This window comes from Dendrobates tinctorius, unplaced genomic scaffold (assembly GCF_039654945.1).
Source record: "Dendrobates tinctorius isolate UK_male_01 unplaced genomic scaffold, ASM3965494v1 ptg000009l, whole genome shotgun sequence".
NCBI lineage: Eukaryota > Metazoa > Chordata > Amphibia > Anura > Dendrobatidae > Dendrobates > Dendrobates tinctorius.
The window spans coordinates 15,563,261-15,579,448 of record NW_027361677.1 but is presented as its reverse complement, the minus strand read 5'-3'; the positions used below and the strand labels follow the sequence as shown (position 1 = coordinate 15,579,448).

Genomic DNA, 16,188 nt, shown 5'->3' with positions numbered 1-16,188 from the left:
CCATTCACAATAGGTGATGTCACAGCTCACCTCCTCCTGTACAATGACTGATAACACCTCTATATACAGTAGATAACACAGGATCCACCATTCACAATAGGTGATGTCACAGCTCACCTCCACCCTCTCCTGTACAATGACTGATGACACCTCTATATACAGTAGATAACACAGGATCCACCATTCACAATAGGTGATGTCACAGCTCACCTCCCTCTCCTGTACAATGACTGATGACACCTCTATATACAGGAGATAACATAGAATCCATCATTCACAATAGGTGATGTCACAGCTCACTCCCTCCCCTTGTACAATGATTGATAACACCTCTATACAATGCTGAAATCATAAGAACTTCCATTCACAATAGGTGATGTCACAAGCTCACCTCCCCCCTCCTGTACAATGACTGTTAATACCTCTACATACAGTTGATAACACAGGATTCACTATTCCCAGTAGGTGATGTCACAGCTCACCCCCTCCTCCACCTGTAAAATGACATAGCACCTCTATATACAGTAGATGACACAGGATCCACCATTCAAAATCTGTGCTATCACAGCTCAACACCCTTTTCATTTTACAATGACCTTTGAACATGCTCATTAGATGCCTCAATAAAAAAAACGGAGGAGTCTGTTCATTGCTACTAATGTGCATGTGTATTTCCTGAAACAGGAAGTTAGAGTGTAAAGAAACTCAAATGGCCAGTATGAGAATTACAAGATTTCTAATAATTATTTTAATAGAGATTGTGACATCGAAGAAAAAAAAGTCAGCATTTTTATAAAATATACATTTAATTCAAAAACTTGATTTAAACAAGAGGTCAATGTAATGTTGGATGGGATCATAGAAAATTCTCTCTTTAAAAGTGTAGCTAAATAAACTTGTTTTCATTTATTGTTCAGCCTTTGCCTTGACACCCTCTCCCTCTAACACCATACAGTGCTGTTTTAGCTCCCTAGGAACCTGCTTTGAACTGCTGCTCTGCAAGAATTCATACTCGATTTACAAACCATCTGTTCCATGCCCTGTACAGTGTGTCTATGCTGGAAGTAATGATCCGGGTCACTCGTGTGTCTTGGTCAACATTGCAAACATCAGGCCTTGCACAATGATCAGCATTCAACCTTCGGTGCTTGACCTGTGGCATCCAGTTATCGGGTCTCAACTGAAGAAGACTAGGCTCGGGTCTTGACTGGTGCCACCTGGGCCTCTAGTTTTAACCGACAGTCTAGACTTCGATGCTTGCCCTTCAATGTACCGTTGGTCTTGGTCCCCAGCCACTCCCCAGTTGCTCTGCCTCTGCGTTCCATCGCTCACACGTCCTTCCTCTCACTGATGGAGCCATCTGCCTTCCTGCCTTGAAAGAATCCTAAAAAAAAAGGTCTGAGTAAATCGCCCTTCCTAATTACCATACAAATCCAACAAAATCGGAAGAAAAAGGCGCATATCAATAGACGTAAATGCAATTAATTTTATTAATGCCCATAATAACATGATGACAAAAAGAGAAGAAACAAACAGGTGTGACAACGCCAAGTATAGTACACTCAGGTTTACATCACATGAGCTATAAAAATGGAATTACATATATGCACAATATAATACATGTACCTATTAAAATCCACTAGCGGAAGTGCACAGAAACATTTATGCCATATGGCAACCCACAACTCCAATGAAAAGGGGGTATGTGAACAAAATACAGCCTCTAGTGCGGTATATCCCCCAATGATATGATAATAAATGTCATTGGAGAAGTCCGGGGTAAGTATACAGAACAATATTTACATATGATGCACAGTTAGTGCACAAATAATTGTACCAATACTCGCTAAAGAGATAGCCCAGAAGTAGCAAACGTGTCAATCTATTAGTAAAGTGCTGCGTGCATACCTGGCGGTAAGAACAGAACCCTGATGCGCGTTTCGCGTCTGCTTCCTCAGGGGGTTGTGTTTGTTTCTTCTTTGTCATCCTTTTATTATGAGCATTAATAAAATTAATTGCATTTACGTCTATTGATATGTGCCTTTTTCTTCCGGTTTTGTTGGATTTGCCTTCCCACCTTGTTGCTCCACCCTTTTATCTTTGATAACTGCGCCACAGATACCACCTGACCTGGTCCTCTCTTCAAATTCATCCCCTCTGGAAACGCTACCTCCATCTTCTGGTTCCACCTTACTCAGCTTGTTCAGTAGATGGCAATATTTAGTCACAAGTGCCGTGGAACTTTGATGAACCCTATCTTTGACTCCTCACCCCCTTACACATCCCTGGAATCAGGGTCTCAGCCCCTACATTATGCTGCTCACAGGTTCCCTTTAAGTAGGAATTTTCATTTTCCTGTAATGCGTCATTGTCCACAACAAACCATATTAGCGCGATAATATCTCATACTCAACTGGGAAATGATTTGAATTGCAGGACATTTGGGGGTTAATTGTATCTTAATAGCGTGCGTCTTCTGATTGGCCGCGGCTGACATATTGCACGTAACCATTCGCTGCATTCTATTAACCTTGTTGAGTGTTGTCGGCTTCTCGCTGTTCGTTTTTAATTGTGTTTGATACTTTGGCATATTGTAATAACAGCTTGTAATTAGGATGCGAGCAGAAACCCCAGAACTATGAGCAAAGACGTGGAAATCTGACAGTAAAAACGTAGATGTCAAGTGCTGCATCCTGCGCTTAGTACATTTTGCGTGCTTTTGTTACATTTTATTATTTTTATTCGTAGTAGTAAATAGAAGATTACCTTTTTCGGCGCTTCCGGGGAACAAGGATGGCTAAAGATGAGATAATTAGTTTGGACTGAAAAAAAGTTCCCAAGAGCACCTGTGCTTGGTTTGAACAGTCATATTGTGCTCACGGACTCCTTTAAAACATTGATGGGGGACTTGGTAGATTTTAAACATAACCATGGAAGCATAAGAGAGGAGGTTGAATTTTTAAGGGAATCTGTCACCAGTTTTTGCTACCTCATCTGAGAGCAGCATAATGTAGGAAAGGAGACCCTGATTCCAGCGATGTTTCACTTAGCTTACTGGGTGCAGAAGTTATGGCACAGAGTTTTTAGATGTAGCATAGCTCAAAAGCCGCCCACACCAGGGTCTCTATGTTCATTGTCTATTGTCAGTGAGCTGCTTATCAGAGGAAAGAACGTGGTCGGGCCAAGGCTCATGTGACCAGTGGGCCAAGCATTGTATGGAAACATATCTGTACCTTTCCTTGAGAAAGCACATCTAGAACGCGCGTCGGGGCATTGATTCGCTCCCTATTAAGCACTTTATTTACTGAGTAACAATTTGGCACCTTTGTAAGCACTGTCACTTTAATCTTGCTGTTTTCCTGACGGCACTTAACTTATTCTCATACACTTATATGGAGCGTTTACTATAAAGTGCGTTTATATGTATTGTATTGAACTCTGATGTTTTTGCCCTACCTTGTTTATCCTTGATTGACCTTACCAAAATGAATAATAAGTGATCCATTTTAAATTATTTGAATGATAAAAAAGGTTATTTTATTCGATCCTTTCTATAGTGGTGTTTGTTTACTCCATCTGGGTTACATTTTTTATGGGAGTACTCCACTATTTACTTCGTTTATTAATTCAGGGGGGATTATACATTACTCAGCCCCAGCCTATATCCATTATGAGGTTTGGTTTTTTTTTTACATTTTTTATATTGATATTGTATGGAAACAACAGCCCGCAGCCTAATAAAGGGACACATCGCTGAATTCAGAATTTTAGCTGCTACAGCATGCCGTCCTCAAATTACATAGCGGAAACCTTCTGACGGATTCCCTTTATTGTGCTGATCACTGGCTCTAAGTGACTTTGGGAAACTGATTGTAAATGTGTGAATAAGATGCTGGGATTATGTATCAAGCTGTCAGCCAATGAGGAGTTGTGTTTGCAAGGTTTTTAATGTTATTCACATCGGCCAATAGCAAGTCTAGTTGTGCAGAAGCGAGAATGCCCTTCTATTCCGCACATGGTAATGTACATTGCTGTTTGCGCTAATAAAGGCGCCGGAAAGGATGCAAAATTCAAGAAAAAGGCAGCCCATATTTACCAAAATTAGTGCACTGCAGCCCCCACGATCAAGGTGGAGGCGGCACTGGTGCAAAATACTGGAAACACGACCATTCACATCGACCATTCATGAAGGGGTTAGCTGCTTAGTATTAAAAATGCACACGGGGTAAGGCTTGTTTAGGGAACCGGTCTCACAGATACATGTAATGAATTGTCTAAACTTTTAGGTTGAGCAAAGAAATAAGGCTATAGATAAAGGAAAATTTATTGGGGGAAAATAAGTGCAGTTCTGAATCTGTGCTAAAAAAAAAAAAAAAATCAAAGCAATTGCAGCATCGTCCTGGATAATGCAGAGCTCTCATCCAGCATGTATTACAGAGAGAGAAAGATTGTTCACATCCAGCCTGTATTCCTGGAAAGGACACTCCAAGATCAGAAAAATCTGGAACCTGGATCAGCCTGCAAACTACATATTCGGGAGGAAAAATGGAAGGAGAGGAGGAATTATGTGAATACATTCATTGGGGGCGGGGATGTTATTGTTGTCACACTATATTAATTTGTGTGATATAATTTAGGCACTTTATTGCACTTTTAATGGGCAGCCTGTAAAGTTCCTATTGTGATAAATAATATATAGACACTATGGTGGTATTATTAAGGTACTGAAGTGTGTTGCATGTTTATTGAGCGCTCAATGGCAGTGTTACTTGGGTACTTTTTGTTTCGGTATTATATTTTGTGTAGCATGAATTTGCAATTCTCTAGCACCACCATTAGTCACCGAATGGCCGTTTTTTGATGCTGTTTACGGGGATTGCTTTGGCACAATATTAATGTTTGTGCTATAAATTAGGCATGGTGTGTTATTTGAATGCATTTTTGCTTTTTACTTAGTTACAGTTGGGTTTAGGTTTATTTTGCTTCTTGTAGATTTTGAATAGATTAGGCATTGCATAAGCTTTAAATAGGGAGTCTATAAAGCTGTATTAAGGTATTATTTTGGTACTAGGTTTCATGCTTATTGAATATATGGTACTTAGTTAACATGTGAAAGCCATCCCACCCCTTCACGGTGACCATAATTGGGACAGTCCTAACCCTAATATTAAAAACCTTACTGTTTGTCAAGTGACATGGATGTTGATAGGGGCGGAGAGGGACTGCGTCCAACTAGAGAACACAGCCATGGGAGACCACATCAACATAGTGCCCAGCTCAAAGGAAAGGCGGCCACCCCTTTATATGCACAGCCCTTATCCACCTGCATGTCACTTGACAAACGGTAAGGTTTTTAATATTAGAGTTAGGACTGTCCCAATTATGGTCGCCGTGACGAGGTAAGATGGCTTTCGCATTTCCTTTTTTTTTTTTTTTTAATCAAAAAACGTTATCTAAGTACCGTATATTATTTTCATGCACTGTGCTGTTTATTTATTTACTGCAGGGAATTTAATCATTGTGTTTCAATCTTTGTTTTTTCTGTTTAGTGTCTAGTGTGAACGTACGCTTACATGCTGCATGCACACCAGATTATATCCCTGTAAAATACCCTTGTTTTTTTTTTTTTTTCATTTTGGGTAGTATATTACAACATTACTAGGGCACTGTATGGTGGTATGCTAGGCACTGTATAGCATGTTTAATAGGCGCTGCAAAGTGGTATTATTTAGGCATTTTATTTCACTTTTAGAAGGCACTACATGGTGGAGTTACTTAGACATTGCATAGCCCTTTTAGGAAACACTGTATGAGGGTAGTATTTAATAATTGAATAGTACTTATACTGAGCCCTGCATGGCGGTATCATTTAGACACTATACATAGCACATTTAGCAGTCACTGCATAGTTATATTAGACATTGTATATTTTAGCATGCAAATTGCCTCTTCAGAAAGAAAGAGGACTTTTACTCTACAGCGCCACTTATTGGTAGTAGCGATCCTACAAGTCACAATCAGCCCTTTAATGAGTCTTGTAATATGACTTAGGATAAAAGCCAAATCAGAATCTCAATTTGCAGACACGGTGTTTCGAGCTATTGGCTCTCGTCAGTGCAAAGTATGAGATCTGATTTGGCTAGGTGAGAGGCTCTGGACTGAGGTCTAAGGGGTAAGGTTTCATATATTTTAGTAGGCACTGTATGGTGGTATTACTCCGGCCTTATATACCTCTTTCAGAAGGTACTGTTTTGTGGTGTTATTTAGGCATTGTAAAGCCATTTTATTAGTGGGTACTGTTTAGTGGTATTATTTAGCACTTTTTATTAGTGGGCACTGTATGATGGTTTTATTTAGGCCTTGTATAGTCCTTTGAGTAGGCACTGTATGGCGGTATTACAGTATTTAGGCCTTGCATATTCTTTTTAGTAGGCTCTATATCGTGGTATTATTTAGGCCTTGTATAGTCCTTTTAGCAGACACTTTATGGTCATATTATTTAGGCCTTGTATAGTCCTTTTAGTAGGCACTGTATGGTGGTATTATTTAGGCCTTGTATAGTCCTATTAGTAGGCACTGTATGGTGGTATTATTTAGGCCTTGTATAGTCCTATTAGTAGGCACTGTATGGTGGTATTATTTAGGCCTTGTATAGTCCTATTAGTAGGCACTGTATGGTGGTATTATTTAGGCCTTGTATAGTCCTTTTAGTCGGCACTGTATGGTGGTATTATTTAGGCCTCGAATTGTCCTTTTAGTAGGCACTGTATGGTGGTATTATTTAGGTCTTGTGTAGCCCTATTAGTAGGCACTGTATGGTGGTATTATTTAGGTCTTGTGTAGCCCTATTAGTAGGCATTGTATGGTGGTATTATTTAGGCCTCGTATAGTCCTTATAGTAGGCACTGTATGGTGGTATTATTTAGGCCTTGTTTAACCCTTTTATTAGTAGGCACTGTATGGTGGTATTATTTAGGTCTTGTGTAGCCCTATTAGTAGGCACTTTATGGTGGTATTATTTAGGCCTTGTATAGTCCTTATAGCACACACTTTATGGTGGTATTATTTAGGCATCGTAGCACTTATACTGAGCTCTGTACAGCATTTGAGCAATTTACGTTGGTATCATTTGGGCACTGTATGATGGTTGTATTTAAGTTCTGCATTGTACATATCTGGGTACTTTATTAGATATTATCGAGACACTGTTTGGCAGAATTTAGGCACTTTTATTAGACACTCTATGGGGGTATAATTTAGCCATTGCATAGCATTTTAGTGTGCTTTGTATAGTAGTGTTTTTTAGGTGCGGTTTCTGTGCTCTGATTTGACGGTATTAATGTTTTAGCGATGATGATATGTTGTATTGCTCTGTATGGCACATTGTACCAGCAGCACTCTATGGCAATGATATTATTTTCATGATCTTATGTATTTTCCTCCTCCCACCCAGCGTTCGCTCCAGGGAGCTTTTTTATATGTTGTTTCTGGCCCAGCATGCATACATTATATTGTCTCGTATGATGAGCACTTCCTGCCGGTAATGTATTCAGGATACGTTCCTTCGTATGCCTGTACATTAAAGCCAGATAAAAGGGAACGGGGGTCTATGTTCGCTGCCGACCCTCTTAGTGACATTCGTCGAGTCTCGGCTTTAATACTCTGCCCATTAGTGACTGCATAAAATGGAACCGTCTTGTTTACGGAGCTGCGCTCATTTATTGTGTCACTAGTGAGGCTCGGCAAGCACCAAGACTGCACATTTATTCTATGTACAAACAAGAAAAAAAATCGGAAATGTATGCCCATATGTCAATGTAAACGGAGAAGCGTCTAATCCTAATCCCAGCAGTGACTCCAAACCAAGAACTGCCTGTCACTCACTTTTCAAGGATTCTTCCTATCTAGTATAGCGGTTTTTTTAATCCATTTCCAGCCATTTCCTTAAAGAGGGTTTTTCCCAAAAACAAAGTTAAACTTAAACTTGATTTTAATCAATAGATCTTAGAATAATAATAAGTTTCACAATTGGATGTGTCTAAAGAAAATGTTCCTGTGCTGAGATAATCTTATAAATGTGCCGCTGCTGTGTAATGGCTGTGTCTGCAGGAACATGGTCGGATCATTCCACAGCTCCTGGTCAGGGGAAGACTGAAGAGAGTGCAGAGATAGCCCAGCCGAGGGATCGCAGCTGATTCTTTTTGTGGTAAAACGTTTCCTTACCTCGTTTTTAACAAACCTTTTACCTCAAAGAAAGAATTATTTGTGATCCTGTGGTGTAATGTCTGTATATTCTTTTGCTTCCTCCCTTGCCCAGCAATGTGGTATGATCAGACCATGTTCCTGCAGACACAGACATTAAACACACAAAAAAAAATAAAAAATCTGAGCTGGAGGATGACTTTAATACATGCATGATGTAAGAGCATGTTCACACTGGCCATAGAAACGAGCAAAACCAAAGAAAAGACAATGCGTGCATATACCCTAATGAAAATAAATAAGCAAAAAGCAAGTCCATTAAATAATTAACATAGGGTACTTAGTAAACACTGTTTTTGATCAAAAGTGAGCTGTGATTTCAGCTGTGATATTTACTGTATATAGAGGTATTATCAGTCATTATACAGGAGGAGGAGGAGGTGAGCTGTGACATTACCTATTGTGAATGGTGGATCCTGTGTCATATACTGTATATAGAGGTGTTTTCAGTCATTGTACAGGAGGGGCAGGAGGTGAGCTGTGATATCACCTATTGTGAATGGTGGATCCTGTGTTATCAGTCATTGTACAGGAGGAGGAGGAGAGTTGTGACATCTATTGTGATTGGTGGATCTTGCATTATCAGCTGTGTACAGAGGTGTTATTCATCATTGTAACCCTGTGTTAGGTTTGGTGGATCGCACTAAATAAAATAAATAATGAAGTGCGATCGCAACCCGGGGTCCACCGTGCAGAGATATAAAACTGCAGCTAATGTGAACAACGACGAACTAAAGACAGCGAGCGAAGTCCTTAACAGAACTGTGTTAACCCCACGCAGTATGAACAGAACGCACAATACTCAGCTCTGATAGCTTCACAGAGAGGTAGAGCTAAAGGGTTGCGCTCGCTCTGTAACTGACCCGTGCCAATCGCACACGTGACCGAAACAGATGCGGAGTCTCAAGAAAAATACAAAAACTGACGCTAGCTACAAACCCTGTAGACTTCACAGGGGAGCACAGCTCTATGGTTGGAACTTGCCCTATACGTCCACTGTGCTAACCGCACACATGTGGGAAACAGATGCTAAGCCAAACGGGTACAAAAAGCCCTAACTGGCCAAAACTCAGGAGGTAACTAAACACACACGTCCATACAGAGTGGTAGAGTATTCACCCACACACACCAACCATAAATAATACTAGTGCATCTGCGTGCGCCACTGAGGACCTTTTATACATCAGGGTCATGTCCAGACGGACAGGACCTTGCCCGTGGACCGATCCGGAGCTGCCACATCACCAGAGCAGCTGACGTCCAACCTTCAATAGGAAGATGCCACATCACGAACTTGCTCAATAAGCAGATCTATGGACTTAGCCTCCAGAGCACAAGGCTGTACCTGTATGCCACTGGTTACTAAAGGCTTAGCTGGAGAGTCAGCAGTAACAAAATGCATGGCATGAACCTGAGCAAGAAACCGGGACCGACGTCTGCGCTGAGCAGCAGTCTCAGCGGCCGGACCCCAATAGGAGACTGCAGGACCTGACAAGGCTTGGGTTCCATTCCGTGCAGAAGGAAAATCCCAACGCCTAACACCCTGCGCCTGATTATAAGAACCCTGTTGAAAACTCTTCCTGACAGGATGTATGAATCTGGTGTAACCCCAGTGGCCAATGTGAAAATTACAAGATTACTCCTTTTGTTTTTAATAAGGGCTGAGATCATTTAAATATTTCTTAAAAAACTTGTAACCAATAGTTAATTTTCTGACAAATGATGTTAAATCTTTAACTTCAAGGGAAACTCCACAATAAATATTTTATATGATATTAGTTGGTTCAACATCAAAACTAAGATTTATTATATTTGTATATAACACAGAAAGTCAATTTTCACGCCCAACACTAGCAAAGAGGCAATTTTTGACGAAAGGGGAATTCCTTGAAATGTGGAAATACCCTTAAAGCAGATATTGAATACCAAGACTCAGATAATCTTTACTGAAGGCTTTCTAAATATTTCCGCCATGACTCCTCTGCTCCGTTAGTTAATGGTTGATGTGTTAGGAAACACGGTGCTGTTCTGGTCAGTTACATATTGTGTATTAACCTGGATGATAGTCAGTGGTGGTGAGGTTTATTGCTCGATTGGCCGTGTGCATCTACAATAATGCATGAGAGTGCACCCATTGTGATCCAAGGTTATTCATTATATGAAGTGTCCCTGAGATCACCGGTTAGAAACGAGATTTTATATATATATATATATATATATATATATATATATATATATATATATATATATATATATACACAGTATATAGCAGCAATTTTAATTTGTGAGCTGCTGAATATATTGACACTATATAAACGAGTTATAAAAAATGTATAAAAATTCTGGAATGGAATAGCTAACGAATTACATGGTAAATTCCGTTGAACTTGATTGCCTCTAGTGGTTGTATGTGGTGCTGCAATTGGGATTTTATTTATTTTTCTTTTCAGGATAATGATGCAAATTTATCAAAATTGATGTTTTTATTCCAGTTTGAAAAAAAAATAGATAATTGGAGAAAATTTGTGCCAAATTTGCATCATTTTCTGGTGTGAAACATCATAAATATTGTCTAAAAACGGTTGGCCTTTTCACCTACACTTCTGATAAGACGTCATAACGTATGCTGCCCCACGTGACTGTGTGGGGTGACACACATTGTGACATAGTGATGTCAGAGTCTAGGCAGTCAAAGGATAAGTAACTGGTGCCAGAGTAGAACAGGTGCCTTTAGAAGCCAGTGTACAACTGGCTACAGGCTCGGACTGGCCCATGGGTGAACTGGAGAATCCCCTGGTGTGCCCCACGTCTATGAGAAATAGTTGGCACAATACATTTGGTTCACAATGTACAGACTTGGGCAGCATCTGATCATTCATTTAACAAACTGCCCCCTTTATTATGATATAGAAACAGGCAAACTCGTGAATGAGGGTATTATGATATTTGCGCGTAGTTGAGCAGTGGACACTCCAAAGTCTGTTATTGGTGGTCCTTTTCGGCATTCCAGTCTGGCCCTGAATTGCTGGGATATGTGGCAGAAGGGATGGGCCGGTTGAATATGAATTTTTCTTGACCCCCTAGTCCATCCATTCTGTTCGTTACGCTTGGGTTCGGGAGACCTCAAAACATAATGGACAGCTTTTTGGCGCTCATTCAATTCACATCAAATAAATTTGAAGCAAAAAACAAAACTTACCCGCCAAATTTGATAAGATTTGCCGAATTCAAATTTTGGCAAATTTGCCGAATTCAAATTTTGGCAAATTTGCTCCTCTCCAAATATTCTTTTTAATCAAAGTAGCCTTTATGTTTATTTTGTATGCGTCATACTTACATTTTTTTTAATTGTTTTCAGGGTCAATAGAGGATAACCGGAAGGAAGAAAGAAGAGCGTTATGGATATAACCTTTGGGATGACCTTTAGCTGTTGGATTTGCTACTAACTTGTGGTTTTGCACTATCCCGAGTGGCTTAAAAGAAGGAACAAGGATTGTCGAGCCAATACTACCAAAAATGAAGGACTTTTGTTTACATGGTTTCCTTTTATGCCTGGGCATCGCATATTGTAGTCATGTCACGTCCACAAGAAGAAGCAGTAAATTAAGGCAATCATATCATGGTCACCATGAAAAGGGCAAAGAAGGACAAGTCTTACATAGATCCAAGAGGGGATGGGTATGGAATCAGTTTTTCGTAATAGAGGAATACACCGGCCCTGATCCTGTGCTCGTTGGAAGGGTAAGACGTATTTACATTATTACTACTATCCTTAGGATGAAAAGTATAAGGTTATAATTTCCACATATTGTAGATGTAATATACACGTACAGTAATGTTAACCCAAAAATATCACAGAGAAAAATAATTCAAACTTATGAGCTTATACGTAACGGTTTTTTTTACGGCTTTGCACTACATACTTTGACCTCCAGAGGTCACTGTTTTCCTGTAAATTATTTGTCTTGTTGGAAACTGCTCTGGTGATAGAGGTGTGATTTGAAACTCCAATGCAAAAATCGACCAAAACGGGGGATCCTAATTGTTACATGTCAGTGACGTAGATGATGTCTTCTCGTGAGTCAGTGGGGTAATCGGACCCCCTCAGGGCCTGGGTGCCATAAGAACCTGTGTAAAAATTGTAGTTCTGCCCTTGTGCTGTTGAATTTTTTATGATAAATGTTGCAATTGCTACAGGTAGGCATTAAAGGGGTTGTCCAGTCTTATATTGATGACCTAGCTTTTGGATAGACCATTAGCGAGGGTCCAACACTCACCAATGCCACCATTTAGCTGTTTTCCTGTGGCATATAAACACTGAGCAGATATTGATGACTTATCCTAAGGGAGTTGCCTGATTCCAGTGATGTGTCTCTTACTGGGCTGCTTGGCGCAGTTTTGATAAAATCCTTGTTTTCTCTGCTGTAGCTATATCAGTGCTCAGAATGTTCAGCTGTGTATAACCACGCCCACACCTCTGATTGGAAGCTTCCTGTGTACACTGTCAGCAAGCTGCCAATCAGCGCTGGGGGCATGGTTACACAGATTAGCAGGACTGCCTGGCACATGACACCTAGTCCTGCAGTGATAATCTCCTGCTGATAAAACACTGTTTGCATTGAAACGACAGCAAGATGCTGAGCAAGTGGCACATCCCTGGAATGAAGGTCTTGGACCTTATATTATGCTGTCTCAGATTACATAGCAAAACCGATACATCATATTCTAAAGTTTTAGGATATCATTACTTGTTAGTAAAATGACATGAAGGGTTAATATTTGAATGGAGCGGTAATGGGTTTGAGGTCATTTTTCGATTGGATTCACAAGTGGTTTATTGTCTCTTTCGTCTGTCGGCGTTAACGACTTGTCACTGACGACGATGCTGTTGTTGTTTTTTGTGCTGTCGTAGTTTGTTGTTGTAGTGACATTACAAGGTGACGGAGTCAAGGTCTTGTTGTGGCTTAGTCATTTATCACATCCGGTGGCGCCTTATAGAGAGACGCCATCTATGCTGTATATTGATATATAATGAAGAATTAAAATTCCTTCTAGTCTACGAGTTCCAAAAAAGCTTCTCTCAAGCGACTTTCCACCTAAAAGCAGCACTTTCTTTTTTAACGCTGGAGTGACGCTTTTAATGTAAACCCCCCTTCTTATATTCACTCTTCGGGGTGTTCCCCGTTTTTCGGTGCCGTTCCGGTCCCGCAAAGCCATCTTGTGACAGCAGCTTCTGTCTGACCATAAATCAGAAGATCTCAGTGCAAGTTTATGAGAGCCAGAATGAGACTCAGACTTGTATTGAAAACTTACCCCCGACGCGCGCCACAAAACATTGAAGCTGCCGGCAGGTCACTTTTCTCCAGAGAACGAAGGAAGCAATGCTGAAAAAGGATGAAGGTGGCAGGTGAATATATGAGGAGTTACTATAAAGCACCACTCCAGCAGTGCAATAATAAAAAAAACGTTGGAGTGGTGCTTTAAAGAGGTTCAGGATTGGAAAAACACGGACGCCTATTGCAAATTTCAGCTTTCAGCAGAATTGCCGGCTCTCAAACATGGTGGGAAAATAAGCCATATTACTCTGGGCATACAGCAGTCTTGTTTTCATCATCATAGAGGATTACAGAAAAGAACAGAAACAAAGCGGAGAAGTATCAGCAAACAATGGACAGGGCTCCACCTACTGCCTGCTCAATGCAGTCCCTACAGCCGCAACTGTCGTGTGCTCCAACACTACCGTCTTCTGAAAATGATACCAAATGTTTCTACAAGTTATGTCTGGTATGACAGATTAGCTCCATTGAAATAAATGAGGAAAAGCTGCAGTACCACACACAACCTGTAGATAGGGGTGGCACTGTTTTTAGAAGGCGGCTACCATGTTTTCTTAAACCTGGAAAACTTCGATAAAAATACTCCTGCTCATGAAGTTGCCCATAGCAATTAGATATTGACTAACAGATATGGCAAGTGACAGACAAAATAGTGGCTACAGCTATTGATGTGAAAAGGGGGCGAATATGCAGTACCTGTCCGCTGCCACTATACAGTTGGTGGAGCTGTGCAACTCCATAACTGAGCACTTCCACTCACCACAACAGCTGATCGGCGGGAGTGCTGGGTATCACAACCCCACCGATCAGACATTGATGCCCTATCCAAAGAATAGGCTGTCAATGTTCAAGCCCTGGACAATCCCTTTAAAATAAGGGATACATTTTAGATTTATCAAGTAATTGACATTTCTGTCTATGGCAACCTCTAGGGTGCACTTTAGAGATTACCAGCGTCACTGTCTCCATCTTTGGGCAAATCAAACATGAAGAGGAAGTCCAGTCTGGAGCTGATCTCGGTGCTGCAGTTTCATTTTGATTAATACCATGCAGGATTCACATCTGCACTGCTCAGTACTGTCGTTTAATGCGCTCCATTCTGCTGATGCTACTTCTCTCTCTGAGCAATGGAAAGGAAAGCTGGAGTCCGTCTCTGGGTGCCATGCAGTGTGCATAGGAGACATCTTAGCAGATCCCTCCAGCTCAAAGTCATTTGCAAATTAGAGATGGAGACCTTAGAGTGAAAAACTGTTGAAAAATGCAGACTACAAGGCATATAATGTCCAGCAGTACTTTTATTCCTTATGTACACACACGACAACTTGTTGAGAAAAGTTCTTTGAAAGTACAGGAACACTATCAATAATCTAATAGTTAAATCAAATCTTTCAGTAGGTTTTTGTTATATAATCTGAGAGCAGCACAATGTAGGGAAAGAGATCTTGATTCCAGGGATGTGTCATTTGCTCAGCAGTTTTCTGTAGTTTCAATACAAATCAGTGTTTTATCAGCAGGAGATTATCACTGCAGGACTAGGTGTCACGTGCCAGGCAGTCCAGTTGATTTGTTTAACTCCGCCCCCACCACTGATTGGCAGCTTGCTTTTCAACGCACATTGTACACAGTAAGCTACCAATCAGATTTGGGCGGGGTTATACACAGATAAGCATTCGAGCCCTGCTACATCGACAGCAGAGAAAACAGGGATTCTAACAGTACACCAAGCAGCCCAGTAAGTGATACATCGCTGGAATCAGTGTCTCTGCCTCTACATTATGCCGCTCTCAGTTTCCATAGAAAAAAACCTGGTGACAGATACCATTTAACCCCTTCAAAACATATGAAGTATATTTACGTCAAAGGTTATGTAACGACTGATGCAGGCTTAGACGCTGAGCCCACATCTTTCTCCGCACTTGATGGCTGATGTATATAACAGCCTTTGATGGAGTTGTGCTCCACCCACAGCTATTAACCAGTTAAATCCCGCTGTCAATCACTGACAGCGGGATTTAACACATGCTAACCGTAACACACGCTAGCCATAATATACGCTAGCCGTAAGCGCATCACAAATCCTGCCCATTAACTTCCCCATCACGTGATCTCAGGAAGCCAATGGCTTGTCATGACAGCTGGTGGTCTGCAGAAGATTCCCGTGCCTATCATTATGAATCTCCTGTGAATGCCGGATTGTGGCCGGCAATCATAAGATATTGTGATTAATTAATCCGATCGGTAAATAGCTTAACAAGAAAAAAGTCAACACCAGAATTACATTTTTTTTTATCTCTGCAATATAGCAATAATAGTCATAGACATTGTATCTACCATCAGCGCAGGGTACTAAAAATAAGCCCTCACCCGGCCCCAGACCATGAAAAAATGGAGACCCCGCGGTTCTCACAAAATGGTGGCAAACTTTTTTTCATACAAATTTTTGATTTTTTTTCACCACTTAAATAAAAAAAATAATAACCTAGACATGTTTGGTATCAGCGTACTCGTACGGACCTGGAGAATCACAATAGCAGGTCAGTTTTACCATGTAGTTAACATGGTAAATAAAAAAAACAAAAAAACAATTTTG

The 16,188-nt window shown here is 40.6% G+C and overlaps 1 protein-coding gene across 2 annotated transcripts in view; it reads left to right on the top strand.

Annotated features, from left to right (window-relative positions):
* CDH11 (cadherin 11) overlaps positions 1-16,188 on the top strand; it is a 142,880-nt gene that overhangs the window by 75,147 nt on the left and 51,545 nt on the right. For both annotated transcript variants that reach the window (XM_073582915.1, XM_073582922.1), the window contains exon 2: positions 11,621-12,003. In XM_073582915.1, coding sequence (XP_073439016.1) covers positions 11,779-12,003 — 225 coding nt within the window. In that variant the 5' untranslated portion in view covers positions 11,621-11,778. The remainder of the gene's footprint in view (positions 1-11,620; positions 12,004-16,188) is intronic.